At 40.9% G+C, this 24,505-nt stretch overlaps 1 protein-coding gene across 6 annotated transcripts in view; it reads right to left on the reverse strand.

Annotated features, from left to right (window-relative positions):
* Positions 1 to 1,331: 1,331 nt before the first annotated feature.
* The window catches only part of NACC1 (nucleus accumbens associated 1), a 63,882-nt gene continuing 40,708 nt past the window's right edge, over positions 1,332 to 24,505 (reverse strand). For 3 of the 6 annotated variants that reach the window (XM_070739524.1, XM_070739527.1, XM_070739528.1), the window contains exons 2-7: positions 17,107 to 17,197; positions 15,817 to 16,822; positions 12,588 to 12,761; positions 11,087 to 11,192; positions 10,472 to 10,569; positions 1,332 to 9,310 (exon numbers count right to left, since the gene is read on the reverse strand). In XM_070739524.1, coding sequence (XP_070595625.1) covers positions 9,051 to 9,310; positions 10,472 to 10,569; positions 11,087 to 11,192; positions 12,588 to 12,761; positions 15,817 to 16,822; positions 17,107 to 17,197 — 1,735 coding nt within the window. In that variant the 3' untranslated portion in view covers positions 1,332 to 9,050. The remainder of the gene's footprint in view (positions 9,311 to 10,471; positions 10,570 to 11,086; positions 11,193 to 12,587; positions 12,762 to 15,816; positions 16,823 to 17,106; positions 17,198 to 24,505) is intronic. The other 3 variants (XM_070739529.1, XM_070739526.1, XM_070739525.1) reach the window with 2 other exon arrangements.

Here is a 24,505-nt window from a genome sequence, read left to right on the forward strand (position 1 = left end):
ATGGTAATAAAATGTTGATGAAAACACAATTGACTATGGAGACCTCAATACATTTAGATCTCCTGATGCTTTATTGTTATAAACCAGTGATGGCAAATCTTTTTTCCCTTGGGTGCCAAAAGAATGTGTGCACGCACTATTGTGCATGCCTGAGTGCCCACACCTATAATTCAGTGCCTGGAAAGGGTGAAAACAGCTTCCCCCATCCCCCAGAAGCTCTCTGGAGGTTGGAAACAGCCTATTTCCCAACTTCTGGTGGGCCCAATAGGCTCGTGTTTCACCCTTCCCAAGCTGCAATGGCTTTCCTGGAGCTGGGGAAGGGTAAAAATGCCCCCCCCCGAGTCTTCGGAGAGGGGCGGCATACAAATATAATAAATTATTATTATTATTATTATTATTATTATTATTATTATTATTATTATTATTATTATTTTCTGGAAGCCAAAAATGCCCTCCCAGAGCCTCTGTGTGACCAAAAATCAGCTGGCCGGCGCACCCATGCATGTTGGAGCTGAGCTAGGACAATGGCTCACGTGCCAGCAGATATGGTTCTGAGTGCCACCTCTGGCACCCGTGCCATAGGTTCACCATCACTGTTATAGACCATTCTGTAAGTTCATGTTAATGTCATATTCCTTGATTGTCCACCATTTACTTTAAGCCACCTAGAAATATTCAGCTATTGGGTGCTTTATTTTTTTTTTAATACATTAGTAGCTACTCTGTTAGACGTCAACAGTGAACAGAAGATGGTATATTAAAGAATGATTCTATTTAATGCCTAGCACTTACAGAAAGGGTGAGTACCTGTGACACTTAAGGTGTTGCTTAACCTTAACCTGCAATGTCCCTTAGTGTTGGCTATACAACTGGAAGATGCAGTTGGGCAGTCATTGATGGGCCACATGTTGACACCCACAACTCATAGTGATACAAACTTTTCAGATATTTGCTTCTCATAGTCAAATGTAGAATATTTTTCTCACACAATTCTGAGCCAAAATATGTAAACATATGCCAATTTTTCAGTGTGGCTTTCTACCGACTACATACAAAACTATAGATTTAGCTCTATTTTCAGCAGAGTAAGGATACTAAAGCAATAAGAATAACCAGGAAGAACTAGTTTTGACCATAGAATTTGAAGAACATAAAACCGCTAATGATTGTGTTATCTTTGTTACATAGAGTTACGATGCTGAGAAATACGATACTCCAAGGCTTGAATTCATTATTAAATACCGTAAATCCAGTCCATAAGATTCAGCAAAGCTATCGCAGAACATCTCAGAGTAATAATGAAGTTAATGAAATAGCCAGGGACACAATAGTTACAAACTTTTTTTTTATTATTAACATTTCTGAATTCCTCTTTTTTTTTTAATCTTTACAGTAGTTAATGTGCAATTCTTGATACTCTCAGGTCACAGGGATGAGGAGTCACAAAATTTTTCTTGGCACTTATAACACAGAACAAATACTGGCATTATCTGAGGGTGGGGGAGGGCAAAGGGGAAAGTTCAGAGGTAAAAGCCTGGGGTGCCGAGGGACCTGGGATGGGCTTCTGGATGGGAAAAGGGAGGTTTTGCCATTGTTATTTTTTTATTTTAAAGGATCGATTCTCCTCTCTGAAAGGATTTTACAAGGGGCATGGAAGGGAGAGGTACTGATATATTGGAGTAGCTGCTTGCATTAACCCAAAGCGCCTGGAAGGGAAAGAAAAGAGTCCATGCTGCATCTGCACAGAGGTTACATTGTCAGGCTTTGTTAGAGCTTTCCGTATACATTTTTGTCCTTTTTAAAAAAGATTTGTTTGCTTTAGTGAAGGGGGTGGAAACGACAAATCAAATGTTTACTAGGGTCCTAGACCAGCGTATAAATGACAAAAGGAAAATAAAATATGACAAAAATGGATACAACAAAAGTCAGGCCTCCCATCCCCTCTGCAATCTGTTCTTTCCATTATTTAGAGAAAGCATATCCAAGATGCAAATATGCCCACTGGAAGAAATTTCTAAGAAGGTTGGAAAAAGACTCAACAAAGAGAAAAGGCCCATCTGAATCTTCCGAGATCCTCTGGGATTTAAATGTGGGCATCTAATTTTTTTCCTAAGTATGACAAGTGGGTGAAGATTATTTCCTGTTTCAGAAAGTAGATGTTGAATGTCCTCCTGGCTTCAACCTCAGCTACCATCCATGAGACTAGACAGCAAATATGAATTGCAACAAAGCAGATCTCTGCGGATTACAGACTACAGTCCCAAAGGCCTTCAGTCTGCCCAGACTTTAGAACTCTTCTCCCCTGTAACCCACCGTTTTAAAAATGGAGCTCTGGCAGCTCTGTCTTGGAAGACAGACCAGCTTACAACATTTGCAACAGCAAGTCTTCTAAGGTAGTCAAGCCTCCTGGTAAGAAAAGCAAGCAACGTACAACTTTTTTTCCCCCCAAGAGGTTCCAAGAGCGATCACATCTGCTGCCAATAAAATAAAAGTCCATCACATGTGAAACATGCATGGCAAGATGCTATTCAAATTGTCTTCCAGTGTAAATAGAATTACTAGCTTATGTTCCACCAGAATAACTTCACCAGTTTATATACACCCCCAGTGGCACTGATTCAAAGGCCCAAATGGACTCTGAAGTTCATAAACAGGAAAGGAGTAGGGGGTATGCACTTTTTTTTCATTTAAAATTGGTGCCTTTCTTTTATTTTCTTAGAATAAGTCAGGCGTCGCAAGAAATGGTTGCCTATCCTCAGTAGGTGCCACTAATATTGCACAATCCCTTCCACCTCGCTCTCCGCATCAAAAAAAGCCCCATGGTCTTCACTTCAAGATTTTTAAAAATGCCAAGGCTTATGTGCAATCTACACTTCTCTTGCTCTCTCAGTCTCTGAACTCAAAGCAGATTTCAGAGTTTTTCCAAAGTATAATGGTGACTGTCAGTGCAAAATCTGTTGGTCAAAAGGAGTGGGATAGAAGAGGTTGACCTACCATATATTTCATTTTGTCGTGACACTTCCTCAAAAGTGTCATCTTACTAAAGCAGATTCCATCATAACTCCCATCTTCTTTATCAGTCTCAAAGGCTGGGCCCACACCAATTTATTTCATTTACAAGGCCACCTAACTATATTAATGGAACTAAAGACAGACATAAATAGCTGCCTCCCAATTCACATCTTGAGCACACTTTGCCCAGAACTGTATTTTCCAATTCAAAATGGGAAGTACCCAGGACCGCAAAATGTTTAACCAGTGAGTGATGCGGTGATGCACGATACTACAAAATATAACAATAGTTCTATCTTGGGTAAAAGAATGAGAAGCAAGCATTATAGAAAAAGTAAATTCAGCTGAACATTAGGTTCTGGATGCCTCTGAATATGTATTAAAGTTACACTTGCCCTGCATTGACAGATGTATGCATGCAATTTTATTTCCAATTACGGACTGCTTTGACCTTGGAGGCTCCATACGTTTTTATGTCCTGTTGACAAGAGGCCAATGTAATTTTGGGGGGGGGGGGCACATAGACCTAGGTATCCTGCTTTCATCCCAAAGCAAGTTATTCTTAGTTTTCATAATCTGTTACTTTCTGCTTGGAGCCATTCCAGATGAGATCATTATGATCAACCAAACACTTTTCTTGTTCATACCTTATTAGATCTTTCTGTTTGGCCTTTCCCAGCATCGTAATTACTTTGGTGGCTGAGAAGTGGGAGGAAGCTACGGATATTAGAAACCTCTTTCAGAAGAAGTTATCCAATGAATATGGATAAAACTATATTCTTCATAAATTTCATTTCTTCGGTGTAAGATGGACAGCTATGATAAAAGCCCTGCCTCCTTTTCCTGCTTGTTAGTTGATTAATCTGACCAGTTAGCTGAAGGAAACAGCTGGTTTCTTATCACTATTAGTAGCAACAAATCCATTTGTACACACAAAAAGGGTTACTGAGAAAAGCCAATTGTTCCTCCCACAGTGTCCAAACTGAAGCCTAATAATGTTACTACTTACATCCAGGTAACTCTGCTCAAGATTACTGAGAAGGGGATGATGAATGCATGATACATCTTTTTGTTGTAAGATGCTTAGTTCACACTCATCTGAACAAGTAATGATAACCTAAGAAGGTTTTTCACATCTTAAGCTAGATAAGAGAAGACCAATCTAACATTTTTATAAGGAAAAACTCCTAATGATTAGGGAAAATAAATTCTGTTCTGAGTTACACAGTGAAATACTGTTGTCATTGCAATATGTTTTGCTCTAAAAACCAATGTAGGGGGAAGGAATCTGGATGTTATTTCGCTGTTTTATAGTACTTAATCCACTGAAGAAAATATGTTGCATTAAATCCCAACTCAAGAGTGGAATTTAAAGAATAAGTCTTCCAATTTTAGTTTGGAGGTCGAGATAGTAGTAGGACGTATGAACCTCTATGCATTTTTATGCAAAAAATGTCTATGCCATTACAATCTCTTAATTCCTCTGCCTTTTCAAATAAAAAATGTTACATTATGTGGTTAGGGAAGGGAAGAGAAATAATGTGCCGAGGAGAATAGAAGAAAAATAGGACAAAAGCATAGCATTTTAAAAGTCTACCACGCAGCTGGATTGGAGCACATAAACCAGAGTTCAGGAATTGGGAGTGGTACTAGCAGAAAACGGCAAGACTAGGATTAATGCAGATTGAGAAACAAGACGGCATGGTTTTTGTCTGGGGAAAAGTGTTTTAAGAGTTTACTACTGCCGGTACCCACAGCTGTTTATCTTAAGAGTCTGTTCATTAAAATCACATTCATGTTCATGAAAGAATAGCTGGTAAATATAATTGGTTAACCTCTATATTACATGCAACAATTTGGGTGGCAGCATGGGTGAGAGATAGACGCAAGCATTAAGATGATAATAGGAACTCATGTGCATGCAACTGTTCTATATTAGTTGTTCCTATAAAAACTGTGACCTGGATATGTGTCTCTATTCATACTGTAATATTCATCCCTATAATTCCATGTATGACTTAGAGAAGCACTGAAATGCAGGTGGGCATTCTCCTCAACAATGCACATGCATTGATTAGATACCTAGTTTTCTTTTTCTTGCAATCCAGCTAAATATGCAATGTTTGTTCAATGCTCTCATTTTTCCATTGTTTAAACAAGGCCAGTTTTCAAAAGTGACAGCGGATTAATTTTTCTCCTAAAACTATTTGAGAATTCAGGTGGAGACTATAATTCTCTCTCACACACATATACCAACCATACCAATAAAACTTTGTATTGTTTACATCCCTTTTAAACACCATCCATTAAACACTTTTTTTTCAACTAGAATATGATTAAAGATTATTGTAGTGTAAGAAAATAATGAGCTATACCCCTATTTGGTTTCTAGAAAATGTATATGATTTTTAAAAAATTAACTTCTCTTCCACCTTTTAAGGAAAAATACTAATCAGATGTGAAATGAGCGGGGTTTGTTATATAACTGACCATAGTTCCATAGAAGCACTGGGTGAATTGTATTTAGGTAATAAATAAACCTCTCCTGCATAAAATAAACTAGTAGAAAAAGAGAAAAGAGGACCTAGAAGAAAGTGGATGCAGTGAAGTGTGAATTGGAGTTAATGTTAATAATTAACTTTCGAGATCCTAGAAGAGCCATTTCTTTATAGTAAAGCAAATGCTCATAGTATCATTGGGCAGGGCATGCAGTGGGATGCCAAAAGGTTTGTGCACTTCATCATGGATTTCTAAAAATAGCAGCACCTGAATTATAATTCTGAGAAAAACAGACAAAACAGAATTATCTGCAAATTCACAAAAACGGTAATCTCTGGATTCCTTAGTGGAATTACAAGAAGGAAATAAGTAAAAGAAGGAATGAGTATAATACCTTAGATTTATAAGGCAAATTTACCTACATTTAAACGGGGACAATAACTTTTCGGAAAGTTTCTCTCCAATCAATTACAGTCTCCTGGACCAGCATTCAAGTAATTAGGTCCTCTGCATCTGGCCTGGCTGTTTCAGCTCAAAATCTAACAATGATACCCTTGCAATTCAAACATTATTTTATACCTCTTTAAATTCTGTACTCGTCTTTCCCTTTGCCTCTCCACCTCCCTCCGGGGTTAGAAAATGTCCTGGACTTACCAAAGTCAGTAATGAACAAGATTGCCTATTCTAACTAAAGAAAACCAGCAACATGCTTTGAAGTACCAAGCAGCTATTTTCTGAGCAAAGTAGGACATGCACATGAAGTATATTTAAAGGAGGTGAAATCCACCCACATGATTTTCTCAGGCAAGACTGATACATTCACATTCGCACAGTTGGTGGGCGAATGCTCCATCAAGGTATGCAAGAAAGCTCTCATTGTGCTCAGTCATCAGTACTATTCACACTTACTCCCAGTTTAGTGGGCTCAGTGAGGCATTCTTAGCATTCTACCTAGAGTGTAGAAATATATATTGATACAGTGAAATTTAGCTAGAGTTATCAATTCATGAAATGATTTATAAATGTGTTTTTCCCCACCCCCTGTTACAAATAGAAATGTACCAAGGGATTTTTTTGGGAACTAGATAGTGGCATGAAAATTGTCTCCCCTTATAAACCAGGACCTGAATGTGTGTATCTATGAAAGCACATCTGGGTTAATTTTGAGCTCTTTCCTGATAAAGAACATACACACCTACGTACAAATGTACATATGCAATGTACATCCCCTTAGCTAAGACTGGTTGAATCTAAACTTTGCAACCCCTGCTGAAATCTAACCAGTATAGTTAGGTGGTTTGTTTTAAAAAAAAAAGATTTACACCTTACTTATTTCTCTTTATAAACAGACAATGACTGACACTCAGCTATAACTGTTGAACTTTCTTTGGAAAAGGAAAACTTTTTTCAGGCCAGTTTTGGTTCAGTTTATAGATAAATTCCTATGAGAAACATTATTGACAACCGGTTAATGCCTTTCACGTGAAATCAGATACTAGTGAAATTGTCATCAGGTCCAACAGATTAGAACTATAGCTTTCAGAATGCTGGGCAGACTAGAGCCCAGGCTAATGTCATTCCAACGTATTTGGAAGAATTCTAAACTATGGGAATTATTTTTAATATGCTGCAGAGCTTTTGTAATCTTTTTTGGAGAAAGATGGAACATTATTCATGCTCTGAAATTTGTCTTCATGGAGACACAAATCCGTCATGATTTCCAGTTTTAGTTTATTAAATAGATTTCTCCCCCCCCCCCATGCCTTTCCCAGCTGTGGAGAATGGTCTACATTACTTCAAAGGATGGCTATGGAAAGTGTCTGGCAACAACTATCATGAATGCACAAAGGATTGTTTGGAACGTCTGTCTTACTAGGAAAAATAAGCCTAACTACATCAGTATGCCAGGATTTCCAAGGAAGAGAGAGATTATTTCAGTATGGTTGACCGCCTTCACAAATACAAAAAGGTAGGAGAGATGGTTTCCTAAAATTCCTGGTTTGCTCACTTACTTATATACTTTCCATCTTAAGATGGAATCCAACCAGCAGTCCCTTTTTCTGGGTCAAACATCACTCAGAAACCATATTAATATGAAATTGGCCTTTAGTGGGGAAAAACAAAAGGTAAGGTTTCACATTGTAATTAGTTACTTTTTGGAGTATTCCAACCATTCAGTAAAGATTCTTTCCAGCTGCCTGGGGGTTTGAAATATCCACACATGCTGGTATGAACATTTAACACTGGTTGGATTAAGGAAGTGATGCTTTCTTCCTTGGCTTTGTCTCATCCATAAAAAACTGTTTTATAAACTTCATGTTTGCCTTTGGCAAACTACCTGAAGTGGGAGAAAGGACTGAATAAGAATCTCTTATTCTGCTCTCTAATCCACATGTAGTGGAAGGGAATGATCTTTCAGTGAAAAATATTTTAAAAGCAAATTCTAAAAATGTTTCCAGTTATGGCAGCAGTAAGAGATAAATATACCTGTTACTACCAGCTCCTAGAGGAAAAGCCCTTTGTAGACTGCATGGATATATATTCGACATTGCAAACTGCCTGAAAACTGAGTAACCTGCAGACACATTCTGTGTTAAAAGAAGCCACTCCAGAGAAGAAGCTGGCTTAGAAGAAATGAAGACAATGTTAGACGATAGTAGTAATCTCAGCTCGAAATTCAGGGTTTTCTATGCTGGCTCTGAGCCAATAAAAAGGCAATAAGCATAATGTCCTACGTGATACATTAATTCAGGAAGTGGTCCGAAGGACAGGACAGATCGGTGCATGTCACAGTTGGAGAAAGTGCATAGGTTCAGAGGGGTGAAAGCAGACATTAGTGTGCGTGCATGCAGGTATACCTAAATTGTGAGGATACCAATGAAAAGAAAGGAAGTGGCTCCTTGCCTAAAGTGTACCTAAGCAAGGATGGAAGGGGAGGGACAGAGCTGGAACTGAGGGGAGCAAAGGTGACAGCCCAAGGATGTTAGGATCAGTCCCTTTCCTGCTCATGTTCCCCATTCTCTAGAAAGGATTTAGTCATGGTCAGCCCAAGTTACAGCCCTAAACTGCAGACAACAAACATACGATGGAGGAAACAGGTAGTGTTCTGGACATTACTTCCTTAGTGTATTTGCAAGTGGATTTGGTTGTTTTTCCTCCCACTAATATATATATAATATATATATATATATAATCAAAACAGTCACAAAAGAAGGGGCTGGGAGAGGAGAAATGCCAGTCGGAACTGCCAATGCAGTAGCAGAAGCAGCAGCAAGGTCTCCTCTGAGCTCAAACTACTACTTGTAGTGCCTGAGGAAGAAAGGTCAAAATTTAAGCATCTTCGTTTTGTTTTTTAAAAAAGGAGATAGCACAATGCTTTCCTTCCCCTCTGCCAAAACAAACAAAAAAACAAACAGAAAAACCCCCAACAATAATAAAAACAAAATGAGAAAATGTGGAAAACGATTCTACCAAAAAAAAAAAAAAATCAAATTAGGAAATTAAAAGCCATCGCCTGGAAAAAGAGGTGGGGGCCCACTTCACTGGAGGCCCTCGGCTGAGGTGCCTGCATCCCCATCATGGCTGCTGGTCTCAAAGTTGTGCTCCACACCCATGATGTCGGGCTCCATTTTGCCACTGTCATTGATGAAGGTTGTGTAGGCGTCGCCTTCAGCCATCAGTAGTTTCAGTTTAGGCATCCAGCTCTTACGGACAACACGCCGTGCATTTGTGCACATATCAGCAGCAATAGCATTCATCTCGCTCTCCTTGAAGTTTGGGGCAAAGTTCTGGCAATAAACTGAAGAAAGAAAACGAAGGCCACCTTAATCATGGTTGCCATAGCAACTATTTGGGAATGTTCCCGGTGGCTCTTTGCCTCTGTTTCTAGCCCCAAAATCCTACTCACGCTTGCAAAGGCTCAGGCCCAAGTTTAAAACCTCAGCAGCAATTGGGAGAAAGGACTGACTTCAAACTTTTAAAACTGGCACTACATTTATCTGTGTGGTATATAAGCCTCATAGATTTTGATAACTCAAAGAGATTACACGCTAGCTAGATTTCCTAGGTATCCCCTTTCTTTCAAGTGGGAAGTACTACAGTGATCCCTCGATTTTCGCGGGTTCAAACGGCTATACCACGGTTTTTCAAAAAATATTAATTAAAAAATACTCCACGGTTTTTTTTCTATACCACGGTTTTTCCCACCCAATGACGTCATACGTCATCACCAAGAGTCACTTCTCTCTCTCTTTCCTGTCATTCTCTGCTTCAATCATTTTCTCATTTCTCTTTTTTTCTCCCCTTTTTTCTATCATTTCTCTTTCTCTCTCTACCTTCCACTCTCCCCCCCTCTTGCTCTCTCCCTCTTTCTCCCTCTCTCTCTCCCTTTCTCCTTTCTATCTCGCTCTCTCTGTGAGAACGCCTGCCCCGCCTCTCCTGCAGCCCCCTCGCTGACAGCTGGGACGAATGCGCTGTCAGCTAAGGGACTGCAGGAGGGGCGGGGCAGGCATTCTCAAAGCGCTCAGAGCTGCTAGCGGCCGAATGAGGAGGACGAGAAGACGTAGCCGCCAGCGCTGCTGCAGGAGGACCCATGCCCCAAGAAAGCCGTTGAGAGGGGCGGATTGGGTGGGCGGGGGGTAGCGGCGAGGGGGCCGGAGGTGCTGGAGGGGCGGGGGCGGCCGACATTCAAAACAATCTTTGCCGGCCTCCGCACTTTCGTCGCTCCCCGCCCCCAACTTCAAGCCCGGCTCCTTGCACGGCCTTGGAAAAGGGTGTGCGGGGGTAGTTTTTGGCTGTCCATAGCCAAAAATGGTGTTTTTACTCCCGCATCTCTACTTCACGGAAATTCGACTTTCATGGGCAGTCTGGGAACGCAACCCCGCGAAAATCGAGGGATCGCTGTATTTTGCTCCTGTATTTTATTCACTCTCCTCTACAAATATTTTGAATAGACACTCACACTTCACAGCATGCAGCACTCGGCTGTCGAGAGGTTTCCGGCTGGGGTCATTGGTGGAGGAACGGATTCCAGTGCCACAACTGTTGGCAAGGGTGTTCCTAGCAACGGTAAGAAGGCAGTTAAAATGTTATTATACATTGTGTCTTACTGGAGCTCTTCCTCTAATTTTGTCTAATTTTCTCCACTTTTTTACTATTCAGATGAGCCACGGTGGCGCAGTGGTTAGAGTGCTGTACTGTAGGCTACTTTTGCTAACTGTAGGCTGCCTGTAGTTTGGCAGTTCAAATCTTACCAGGCTCAAGGTTGACTCAACCTTTCATCCTTCTGAGGTCAGTGAAATGAGGGTGCAGATTGTTGCCAGCGGGAGAGGGGGATATGCTGACTCTGTAAACTGCTTAGAGAGGATTGTAAGCACTATCAAGTGGTATATAAGTCTAAGTGCTGTTGCTATTGCTATCTGTCTTTAGCTGAGTTTCATTTCCTATCTTGTTCCTTGAGCCTAGGATTACATCTCCAGAGCAGAAAGGAGCACTGAGATGAGAAGGAGTAAACACAGGAAGTGACACCCACATCCACATACTTATTTCTCCATAGCACAGAAGATAATTTACTCACCGGTCAAAAAAAGATGCTAGTAGTCGCCTAAGGAGCACTTTGTGCCGTGTCCCAGCACTAACATGGCAATTCATCAACTGTGCCCGAGTGATGTACACATTAGTACCTGAACAGAAACAGAAACAAAGCCTGTTGTGTACATTCAGACTGTATAGAGGCCAATATAGCATCTTATCAAGCACCATATCAATATGCAGTGGACAATAGATAATGCAGTTAAGGTGAGACTCATCCCATTTCTTGCTGCTTCCAATATTGTGATGCCACCCAGGGGTTTGACAAACAGGCCACTTCACTTGATAGCGTTGATCCAACCAAGTCAGTTACACCAATGACGTCTGTAATAGGGCTCATGATCTGTTTGGGAGTCATCTCTGTGGCTAGGAATTTTAGTGGCTTGCAGATATCCAGAGGACAAAGTCAAAGCTAAGCAAGAGCTTTGAAGTTCTAAGCACAGAATTAGTTGCATAAATGATTATTTTGCTGGGCTGAAAGAAGCCTGTATTTTGGAAACCCATTCCTTAGATCAAGTTGAATAAAGCATTTGGAACGAACACAGAGGCAGGAGCTGCTAATATGACTAACTGAACTGGGGCATTTTTTTCCCTCTACTCAGTGCTGACCACTAATCAATAAATGGTGTCTCAGTCCTTTGTAGGACAATGGAAAGCCATAAAGACCGATTAACAATATGTCACATTCAGAAACCATACACATTAAAAAATAACAATGGAGTTCTTTAACAGATCATTTGTAGCTGATGCCATTGAGCATATCTACAAGGATGAAATATTGACATGCTTTGGACAAGCTATCCTCACAACTAATTGGATTCCAAGTCCATATTCAAATGTACAGCGACAGCCATTTCAGTGGAAAAAGACCTGCATAATTCTATCTTGTTATTCATTTTCCTTGGTTCCCTTTTCCATGACTCAGTATTCTGACATGTACAAGGTGCCATAATAGGTAATAGCACCTTGTACAGGTAATCTTAGATTCAAAACAGTTCATTTAGTGACCAAAGTTACAACGGCACTGGAAAAAAGCTTCTTATGACCGTTTTTACAGTTACGACTTTCCATCATCCCCACCATCATGTGATCAAAATTCAGAAGCTTGACAACTGGTTCATATTTATGACCGCTGCTGTGTCCCAAGGTCATGTGATCGCCTCTGGTGACCTTCTGGCAAGCAGAGTCCATGGGGCACTCACTTAACAAATGTCTCACTTAACAACATAAATTTTGGGCTCAATTGTGGTCGCAGGTCAAGGATTATCTATACTCTTTCCTTTCTTTAATTTTGGGGAATTTAAGGTACAGTATCTTTAAGTAACATTAACTCAAATTTTGACTCTGTTGTAGCACAGTTATCAGGATTCCATTTTGTTGAGGCAAAAAACTCAAATCCCCCAAAGTACGGAGTGTGAATCTTATGCAAGAGGTAAGCAAGATTTTTCTTATTCACTGAACCAGTTTGAACTCGAAGGAGGGGCTACCTATCACAAGTTCCAGTTTCTCAGCTGGGTCACCCTCGTCATACAGCTTCGGATGGCATCGGTTTCCAATCTGGTTGATGAGCTCTGCAGGCAGGGAAGCCAGGTCCTGCCGCACTCGTATCCGGTTGCGAGACTCAGACTGCACCTGATCTGGCAGTGCTTCTACTTTTTCTGCTGAAAAGGGGGTGGAGGGGGTGGGGAGGAAAAATAAAAGGACAGGAGGAAAATTGGAGAAAGCGGTGAGTAGTTATGATTGGAATAGAATATAATTTTAATGGCCAAGTGTGATTGGACACACAAGGAATTTCTCACACAAGGAAATGAAGGTACCAAGGCTATTCTTCCCTATGAAATGTTTAAACTCTGCAACTACGTTTGCAACAACTTGCTCTTAAAGAGCATTCAAAGGCAAGTCATTCAAAGGATTCACAAATTACTGCATACTATTTTTTTTTTCAAAAATGGAAGCACAACAACCACCCCCTCTTCTTCTTCTTCCAGGAACAGAAGGTCTTTTAAGAGCTTCTGTTTCAGTCTCCTTTCCATAAATTATTGCAGTCCTGGCTGTATTCCCCCATTATGACAAGGAAGGCAAAGATATGCAATGCAAGGTGGAGAAAATCCACTCTCATTGTTTATTCCTTGCAAGCAGAGATTGCTACTCATCCTTCTCATCCATATAAATATAGAGGATGTTCTGAAAATATTTCACCAACTTTTCAGTGCCAGGGAATGCACGCTGAAAAATCTGGAAGCAACCAGAGAGGCTGAAAAGTACAGCTTTTCTACGGTGATTAGACCATCAGGACATATTTTATTCTTTATTTAAAAAAAAAAAAAAACCAAGTCATAATGCTGTAGTTTTCAGCAGATACAATACAATGCAATACTTTACATTGCAATACTTTCCATTGCAGTACCTACAAAAACAAATAAATGAAAAATAAGGGACATATGGTGCAGCAGCTGTGAAGCAAAAACGACAAAGACTGAAAAAAAGAAAGAAATGGGTCCTCAGTTGCCTTTTACAAAGATCACGTGGGAGTGCTTAAAGCACCTCCAAATAAGATGCAAACATATTAAAATAGAGAAAGACTTAGCAGCCAATCCAGCTGGCCCAATCTCAATAAGGTCCCTTCAGTCAAGTCCCCCCGCCCCCCCACCAAGCCTTTTAGGTTAAAAAAGAGAGAAAGGCTTGGATTTAGGTAGAAAAAAGAATAAGCAACTTGTGGAGGGCCCAAATGTACAGTATGTACTACAAAAGACTGCTAGCTCAGGCCTGCCAATAGGTGTCAAGAATATTCTGTGCTATACTATTTCCGGTGTTGTGGTTAGCTCTGGCCCTGCTCCTGCCCCAAGGACTGTGGATGTGGGGGAGACATCCACATGCTGCAGGCCTGTTTTGCCCCCGGTGGAATCTGATGATGAAGGCTCCTCTGACCAAGAAGACATGAGTGACAGGGAAGAGGAGAGTTTGGCAGACAGCTCAGAAGGAGATCAATTATCTAGCTCCTCCTTGGATTCAGAACAAGAGTTAATGATACAGCCACGCATGCGGAGAGCGATGCATAGGCAACAACAACTGAGAGATTATTATCAAAGAAAATGAGGCCACCTGTGGTTGGGTGGGGCTGTGGTAATTAGTGAGGCTGCTATAAATAGCAGCCTGTGGGTTTGGCCATTGTGGAGGATTATCTGATCCTTGTGTTTCGTGACTGCTTTTGTGTGCTGATTTCCCCCCGCTTTGAAACTAAACCAGAGCAAAGTAGCCGCCCCGAGTCTTCGGAGAGGGGCGGCATACAAATCCAAATAATAAAATAAATAAATAAATAAATAAAGTGTGTTTCACTTTGTGAAAGAAGGACTGTGAATTACCTCACAGCTGCAAGCTAAGTATCACAGAACTGAAGGGACTTGTACAAATTACCAGTTTGTTTGGAGACCAGTGCTCTTTGCTATACCAAAAGAGGGCTTAGTTTGAGTGAATTTTCATTATAAAGAGCATTGTTTTGAATTTTCAAACGTGTGTGTGTCTGAAATTTGTACCTGTGAATTTTTGGGAGGATTCTACCAGAGAGCCCGACAGAACATCCTGTATTTCTGAATTTTCTGAGGACAGCACTGCCAGTTGCGTTTATAAGTCACCATGGCAAAAATGACAACTCTTGACCTTGCATAGCTTAAACATGTTTCTATGATTTCAACTTCCCAGTATACATTTTTATTACTTGTATTTCAGAAGATCTCCTAATCTCTGAGCAGAGGAGACACGCAAACGTCCAGAAGACACAACTTCCCATCATCCACCTCAATGACTTACCTTGTTCCCTCCTATTTTAATTCTATCAGCAAGGGAACAAAAGTCACCTGCAGAAAAAAAATATCTAGCAAAATGCAGGCCGTGTAACTTGGTCTGCAAGTTGGCCTCCGAGGATGGACTCAAAGCCTTGGTTAGTCTGCTCCTTTCAAATATACTACCACTTTATAAATATTATTCATACCAATTCCTCAAGGCTGACATTATTATTAATATTTGGAGATTCACTTCTAATTACTCCAAACTTAAATTCCTTCTCAGGATTGCTTCACACTTATTTCACTTCTCTCTTTCTCACATACATAAAAGCAAGCCCACACACAAACACATACAAAATGTATCAGAACACATTCACTTGTTTCATGTTGGTCAATATGCACAAACATCCCTCACCTCAGGAATCAAGAACAGCTGTGGATCCCACCCTCCTTTTGTTCTATTGTGTCCTATCCTTGGAGTCCTTGCAGTTTCCTTGACAAACTTTTTCAGAAGTGACTTGCCATTCCTTTCTTCCTAGGGCTAAGAGAAAGTGACTGGCCCCAAATCCACCCGGCTGGTTTTGTGCCCAAGGCCAGATTAGAACTCACATTCTCCCAATTTCTAGCCTGGCACCTTAAATGCTACACCAAATTGGTTCTCCAGCTGGATAGCTACTGAACATTTCTGCTGTCCATATGAATCAGAAGAGCATAGCCATGATGCCTCACTTTTTAAGCAACAGAAGCGAACATATGCAACATGCATTGGCTTTGGCAATAAATGTAAAGTTGAGCAGACAATATGCAAAGCTGAGATTTTGACCTACAAAATCTCCCTTTGCATCTCATCTTCTGAACATTCTGATCAAAACAGGGGCAATGCAGGCAGAACACAAGTCACCACACTTCTTAACAGTCCGCATGCGATACTCACCCGTCTGCCCTACATTCATCATGCTGTACATTGTGTACATGTTGCAGATTTGCCGGTACTGCTCATCGGAGCCTTCCTCGGGTGCATCTTCCTCTTCGTCTTCTTCATTATGGTAGGAACTGGGGCTGTCACTGGTGTAAGCACTAGAGGTGCCGGGGCTTGTCTGGTCTGAAGTGCTGGGGCCGCTGACCACGCCTGCCCCTCCACCTCCCCCCGTTAGCGCTGCCTGCTGTTGTTGCTGCTGCTGAGCCTGTTGCTGCTGCTGCTGTTGTTGCTGCTGCTGCTGGACCTGTTGCTGCTGCACTTGCTGCTGAGCCTGCCGGCTTCCCGCGCTCAACTCCTGCTGGGAGGAGATCTTGGCCATTTTCCGGCTGCCGTTACTGCCGCCACTATTCCCTTCCTTCTGGCTGTTTTCCCAGAGCCGCTTAACCACAAATGTGCATTGGACAGAGTCCGAGTCCTGTTGCTCCGTCTTAACACGAGAGACCAGGGGTAAGGGCGTGTTGCCGGAAGGCCAGGTGGAGGTCTGTGCCACAGGGCTCTGTGGCTCAGAGGAAGGCGCCTCCTCAGTGTGCAGGCCTTGCGAGTCACAGCTGGGTGAGCTGACCTTCAGGAAGAACTCAGTCCCCTTTTCCATGATCTCCTGGATCTGCAAGAACCCGGCTGTGTACATGAGCAGAAACTGATCCCCCACATTCATGCTTAGGCGGCCAGTGTAGCAGAAACTGAGGATCTGCTGAAAGGATTGAGGTTGCACCGCAGCAGGAAGCTCCACCACAGTGCTCTTGCTGTTATTGAAAAGGTCCCGGAAGTAGCAGCTGCTGGCAGCCAGCACAGCTCGGTGAGCCTTGAACGCATGGCCTTTCACCACCACGGAGACATCACAATACAGCCCCTGTAGCCGCTGCTCGTTCAGGCATTCCAGGATGCTATTACCAAAGTTGGGGATCTCCATCTGGAGAAATTGAGCCATCCTCCTCTTCTCCTCCTCACCCAGACGGGTACACTGGAAAAAAGAATAAGGAGCCAGAGAAGTTAAATGTGGGAATGGATACGGGAAAAGAGCGAAGGAAGGAGACTGGGCCAAACAGAGAGGGAGAGAGATCAGCCAGGAGTGGGCAATGGTTTGGCAGCCTCGGACCACCCTTTGTATTTAAAAACAACAACAACTGAGGGCTACAATAGTCAAGGCCTTGGAGTGGTGAGGTCATGCAAAAAGAAGAAGTAGGGTTTGACAGAGTGTTTTTAAAAAGTGCTTTTAAATGTTTAAATCAATCTGACAGCTTATACCTCTTTCTTTGGTTTTCTGTTCTTCTTTCTTTCCATCTCCACAATTTTGATACTTAGCTGCCAAATTTTGATAGTGTGATCTCCAGGGCCTCTGTAGACCACAAAAAAAGGGGTTCATAGGCCATATGAACCCTACACCTTCCATTAGGGAGGCAGCAGAAATGAAGTAGTCCACGCAATCAACCATCTTACATGCTTTCTCAAGAAATGGAAGCGTCAGCTTAAGGTCTTAGTTCTTCCTCCAGTTTTCAATAATCAAAAGCACTAAGTCATTCATTTAAAGACTTTGTGTATCATATAAACCAAAACCTTTGACAAAAGGCTTTAATTGAACTCATACCCAAGGTCAGGCATCCATTTACTTACCTTGTTCCTACCCATGGGAGAATTAATTTGAAATTAGCCTGCATTCCTTTGCCATCAGCAAAGGGATGGGAAGTCTAGAGCAACTGTAAAGTGAAGCTGTTATATCTGTATCATAGCTCCTCCACCTGGCCCTATGAATAAGCATGGCTGGGTGGTGATGAAACGGGGGAGAGAAGAGTAATGGGGGAAGTCTACAACACATTTTCCTTCTTACTGCAAGAAGCAAACAAACCAGAAGGTGATAGGATGTCAGCCAGTACAAAAATGGAGCAAGATGCTCTCAAAAGATAGCTGCAAATTATATAGTTAAGGAAACTATCCATTGGTCATTTGGGCCAAAGCATTGGGTAAACCATTTAGCTTAATGAGCACCAAACTGAGTGAGGTCTATTAAACAAACATGGCCAAAGTAATTTCACCTCCAATTATACACATACAGATACACACACAATCTCCTTTATAAACGGTTTTAATAGTAGCTTTTTTTGGGGGGGGGGGTCTTTTAACAACCCTGTAACCCTGGGGTTGAGGTGACTGAGTATTGCTGAGTGTTTACTGGCCGGTTGCCCTTCCTGATGCCTAAGTGGAATTCTCAGCAGATATTTTCTCTTTGCACCCTGATAGAGAAAGATCTGTCACTCCCTAGGATTGAACTCTCAACCTTCTGAGTAGAAGGTGAGCATCTTCACCTCTATGCCACTAGTAGCTTTTATTTTGACCTGAGCGGATTATTTAGCAAATATTATACTGAAATTAATAAATACATACATACATAAATAAATAAATAATAAAAGAGCTACACTAGATTTGTCTGCAAGCATGAAATTTAAATTGGTTGTAATATTTGCCATGTTCTGGCACATTTTAGACTCCTGTGGCAATTAAAGCGACCAGAAATAAATAGTATTTGCAGTCCCTTCATATTATGCGATTCCCTCCCTTTTTATAGTATTCTGGTCATTTAAACAGAGAACAGCATCTGAAATTTCACAGCTCAAGTTCCTTCTTTTGATATTAATGAACACTGCAGGAGTTATGGAAAAAGGAAAGATTTAAGTGTAGCTTCTTATTAATCTTGGTTAAAAACAACCCAATATGACAGCACTAGGACTGTGCTGAAATAAATATGGCAGCTTTGGCGCTGTAAAATGGCTGTAAAATGCATAATAAACAGGTTGTAATCCAGCAGCAATGGTGATCTGCAAACCCAGCGAAGCTTCCTACCCATTACATCCAGAAAGGGACAGGCTCTTATAAGCATATCGATCTTCCCCGATAATAGCTCAGAGAACTCTAAATCATGGCACTGTCTTTTTAGGACAAACAATATGTGTGTCAGAGATAAGATACATCATGAATGTAAATGAAAGCTTGGGCTAAAAACAGACAAAATGGTTTGTTTTTTATTCACACACACCATTTGCAATTGGAGGGCAGATTAATACTGGGTGGAATATTAAATATTTAAAAAAATTAATTGCAGTTGTTATCCATTATTCTTTTACTAGAGACCCAAAACTTTCCTGCTAAAAATCTCCCAGAAGAAATTACCCTGCAAGGAATGACAATGCAGCTGAGGACACAGAATAGGTACACAATGGGCTGTTGCTTTTAAAAATTCCCAATTCTACAAAAGGCTTGGGTGTGAAACAGTGCTTTAGGGTTATTTGGAGATGGTTGGAGCAGAACAATACAACAAGATAATCCTCCCTATGGAGAGTTTATTCAAAACGCTGGCACTGGAAGTGACTAAGATTTCTGCTCCATATTCAGATTGCATCAGGTAAATGCCACCCTCCTTCACCCAAAACTTTAAAATCGCCAGCAATTTTTGGAGGAAGATCTAAAGAGGGAGAAAATAAAAACCTTTTATGCAGCTTTTTACAAAGCAGTACTGAAACATCCTCAATATGAATTTGTAATGGAATAACTTTCAGTTGTTTTCAATGGATTATTTATCAGAATAAGACAAACATTCGCACATTTTGAATGCTGAGCATTCAATTTCTTAAAAATTCAGGTTTTTTAGTTTACACAGTAGAAGTTTCTGAGATGGCAATTTGCTGATGATTTCACCATTTCTTTTACAAAATGGAGGACACCCACCAGAAGCATAAGCCTATTCTGCAAAAAAGAAGATACAGTACTGGCAATCATTTTGTAAACTTCTGGTCTTTATCCTTTTTCTTTTTTAAACCTAACCAAGCACACATACAAATATCTAATAATAAACAAAGATATGTATAAAGACTGAGGACTACATATGGGATGAAAAGGCAAGACATTCATTCCAAAAGTATCTTTGTGCTGTTTCTAAGATAGAAGAAAAATCTCAATGGGAAGGGGGGAAACTGAGGAGGATTTGCAGTATTAATTCAATCTTTTCTTGGTGATAATTGTAAATGTGTCACTGGCTTAGAAGCCTTCCACTGTGAAAAGACAATCATCAATCCTGATTATTATTACGTTACAAATTATCCTTATTTGTACCCATTTTGATCATGACAGCATTTGTTGAAGTACTAATACTACTAATTGTGCATTGTTAACCCACATGATTTTTATATCGAGTTTTGAAAATGATTTCATCTTGAATGTTTGATTTTCAACTATCAAGACAGCACGGACATGTTCTTCTTTTAATATTACCATTAAAGAGGATATTAACAAGAGAACACAGAAACTATGGGCGTCTTTCATTAAGGAATCTCTTTTTAGCTTGAACATTGAATACTTCAATCAAAGTTGACAAACCAGATTGTTTATTCAGAACTCAACACAATGAATTGGGTGACCAAGATCTGATACTGTGTTATTTTTATATCACTTTCTATTGCACAAGTTCTGAGGAAAAATGTTTAGGGAGCCCAATGAAAGAAATGTATAGGTATACAGCAGTTTGTTACCTGATTATTGTACTGTATACTATTTTGGTTTTTAGAAAAAGTACAATAGAACATAACCTCTTAGATTACAATTTCAAATATATAGTGTGCATCCATTTTATCTTTTTAACCAATTGCCTCATACTTTCTATGTCAGTTTATTTAATGGCCTATAGACATATGAAAATTTAGAAAAAGACAGTATAGACTTTAGAGCGCTGTCTGAAAAAATCTTCTGGCTAAAGATGATTGTTCTGCAGAGACAAATATAATTACAATGGAAAAAGCTGAGTGATAAAACAGAGATTCTGGAGGTTTTTTTGGGGGGAGGGAGGTCGCTTCCAACCTGAACCATTGTTTTCTCATAATTGTAAAATGAAGCCAAGTAGTTAAACGTTCCCTCTTTCCTGCATTTGTTTTAATAGCATTTTCACTATGCCAGAAGATTAAGCATTTCAGCGATGCTACAATTCAGCTACTACTTGCATTCTTGCGGGAAAATAAACTGGGTGGAGGACAATTAGTGCCAAGTCAAAATATACACATGGAAAGTAGCAAAACAGATTATATGTTATAAATTATTTTCTTGATCCTGGTTCCCAAACCCTAATTTTGTAAATCCATTGCTCTCTCAGAGTCCAACTGAATCAGTAAATATTTTGCTGTCTAAGAAGATACACAGATAAAGCCTTTGGCTTAAAAACAATGCCTCAGTTTTACCCTAGACTGCTTGAAGTCTGAAGACAAATAACTCTGTTTCTCCATGAATTACATGCACACCCATGTAAATAATGACACCTGTGGGAACAGATGGAGTAAGAGTAAACAGCCATGAATTATATAACATTAGAAGATTTGGGATATTATTTAAAATTATGGGTATGCAAAATACCTCAAATGCAAAATGTCCCACCTTTTTACGGAATAGCAAATTATCATTAAGTCTTGATCTTCTTATGCAGAATGATTGAATGATCGCCTATATTTTTCTAAACTACATTATAGACTATATTAGTTAAAGTAAATGTTTGAAAGGCACCCAGAGTTGCCTCTGGACAAGATGAGTGGCACACAAATCCAATAAATAATAAATTAATAAATCAAAATCATGAATCATGCCATCATAGTAATGTGACCTGTTTTTGCTTGAAATGTTGTGTGAATAAACCAATATGGTTTCTTATTGTTTACATGTTATATGAACATTATACCATTTTATTTTAGTAAGATGGGAACCTGTTATTCTTATTAGACATAAATGCAGTCACTGTGACTTATTCAACAAACCAAGATTAAATCAATCTATGAGTTAATAATACAGTATTACATTCAGCCAGCATGACAAGTATTCCCAAAAATAATACTAGGACAAGTGCATATTTCATTGCTTCCACTTCAACTGAAGGGTAAGAATTCTCCTATCAGTGCTTGACCAACAGCTGTCAAGTAGTCCCAATTACAAGTAATCCAGAATAGCCATCAATAAAAGAAAACTCTTCCCTCCCTTCCTTTGTTTTACTGTTACTCAGAAAGCCTCTGCTCTTTTGTACCCTTCATGCCAGCCACCTGGCTCAGACATTTGATACTACCCTGTTTTCAGAAAGGAAGTTATAACAAAACCAGGGAACCAAAGACAATTTATTTGAACATTTGAGTAAAACCAACCCAAAATACAGTAGTTCATCCCAGAACAAAAATCATATCATTCTCTACGTTTGTTCTTATTTCAATATACGACCAGTCTAGCAGACTTACAATATTAAGCTGGTTTGCAAGAATGTTGCCACCAAACATTCATTAACCAAAAATAACAGTGAAATACTTCATAATGAAAGTTAAAACCTGCCTTGTAAGAAAAGCCGAGGCTCAAGATAACACAACAGAAATAACTAAGAATAGGGAACAACATGGAAATTGTATGTATTTATTTGATTCATGCACCAGCTTTCTACTCTGGAAAATATTTAAAACAGCTAACAAAATTTAAGGGTATACAAAGGAAGAATTACCTAGATTATGTCCTTACATAATCTATATGCAAAAAACCTCCATAAATTATAAATGTTAGATTGGTCTTTTCTGAATTTACAAAGAGAAGTATTATGTTTCCACATTTCTTTCCTCCCAGTTTTGTTAATGTGAGCCCACTTTCTTCTGTGTTCTTATCTGAACAATGTGCGGAGAGGTTAACTGATATCTAGTTAGTGATCAGGATCAAATCAGCTTTGTAGCACAAGGTGTCCAACATGAAACATCTTAGCTGCAGGTACATTGGTTCATTTGGTTCAATAAAATATATAATACCAATCCTGTTTAGGATAGGGCAGTGATGGCGAATTTATGGCATGGGTGCCACAGGTAGCACGTGGAGCCATATCTGCTGGCACGTGAGCTGTTGCCCTAGCTCAGTTCCAACATGCATGATTTTTGCCTTGCACAGAGGTTCTGGGAGGCCGTTTTTGGCTTCCAGAGAACCTACAGGGAGATGGGGGAGGGCGTTTTTACCCTTCCCTGGCTCCAGGGAAGCCTTTGGAGCCCGGGGAGGGTGAAATACGAACCTACTGAGCCTACCAGAAGAAGCAAAACAGGCCGTTTCTGGCCTCCGGAGGGCCTCCGGTGGGATGGGGAAAGCTGTTTCCCCCCCTGGCATTAAATTATGGTGTGGGCACTCACACATGGGCATTAGCACACGCGCACACTCTTCTGACACCCGAGGAAAAAAAGGTTCGCCATCGTTGGGATAGTCTAATTTCAAAAGTGACACAAACTGAAAAATGAGAGGAAAATATCTAATATACTCCTAATTATAGGAAATTGGGTTTAAAAATGTGGCAGACCTGAATTGGTTTCAGATTGAAGGAATTTTCATATCAATTTAATATTCCATCTTGTGTTTATATTAATATGCTGCATATGCCAACTATGGTTTTAAGGCAAGAGTATGTTGTACAAAGTAGACTTTAGATTAGAGATCCTACCTTGCAGTGAAATATATGTGTATGCCAGTGAGGAAGATGCCCCAAGATATGTATTTTTCTATATACCCTAAGAGAGTTCTAACAAGAATTCCATATATTCCTCCGAGTCTACGGTGAGGGGCGGCGTACAAATCAAATCAAATCAATAAACAAACAAACAAACAAACAAACAAATCTTAAGTGCCGTTATAATGTTAAAGTTTTACTAATGGTTCTAATTAGTGTTGGGTGAACTAAACTTGCATAGTTCAGGTCCGTGTTCAGAAGTCCGTGTTCAGGTTCAGCATTCGATCAAACACCGCGACACTATTGCAGCAGTGTGTGGGGGTGAGGCGCTCTGCACATGCTGGCTATTCAGCATCCCGGCTGGCAACTTCAAGCAGGCGGTGGGTGGGAGGGAGAGACGGGGAGGGCTCCGCCCCTGAAGGGCTTTAAAAGGGTAGAGGGAATCCGGACCTTTGGAGCACAAAGGGGGGGAAGGCATGGATTTCCCACAGATTGGGGGGTGCAAGCAAAAGGAAGCAAGGAATCCCATTTCCCATTTGCTTGGCTCCCCTGCCAGGGGGGTGTTAAGAGCCGCTCCTGACCCTGAAGCCCGCTTAGGAGCCTCTCACTTGTTCCACCGCAGCTTTCCTGCTGGCTACAAAGACAGGGAGGCACAGCGTCAGGACTTTCTCCCTGCTGAGCTCCTGGGGATTGGAGCCTGACCTCCTCCCCCAGCGCTTCGCCTCACGCTGTGCCAGAGGGGTGGAGAGGCAGGTTCTGCCGGCTAGCTATTCAGGATCCCGGCCGGCAGCTTCAAGCGGGCAGTGGGCGCGAGGGGGAGGCGGGGAGGGCTCTGAGGCTCAAGCCGCCGACTCGGCTTGCGGGGGCCAGGAGGGGCGACTCCAGACCCGGAGCCTGACCTCCCCCCAGCGCTTCACCTCCCTCTGGGCCAGAGGTGTTGGTGTTCGGGTTTGAGTTCGGCCCGAATTCGGGGGCCCGAACCCAAACTCCGACATCAAGTTCGGCCGAACCCACCGAACCCGAACTTCAACAGGTTTGCCCAACACTAGTTCTAATAAACAGTTCTACATTGCAAAAAGATCATAACTGAATAGTCTGTACTTTTGTGACTTCCTCTTTATCCCTATCCATTTGTTGAGCAACTGGCTTCTGGAAATACATGCA

Source organism: Erythrolamprus reginae, chromosome 2 (genome assembly GCF_031021105.1).
Source record: "Erythrolamprus reginae isolate rEryReg1 chromosome 2, rEryReg1.hap1, whole genome shotgun sequence".
In the NCBI taxonomy this organism is placed as follows: domain Eukaryota; kingdom Metazoa; phylum Chordata; class Lepidosauria; order Squamata; family Dipsadidae; genus Erythrolamprus; species Erythrolamprus reginae.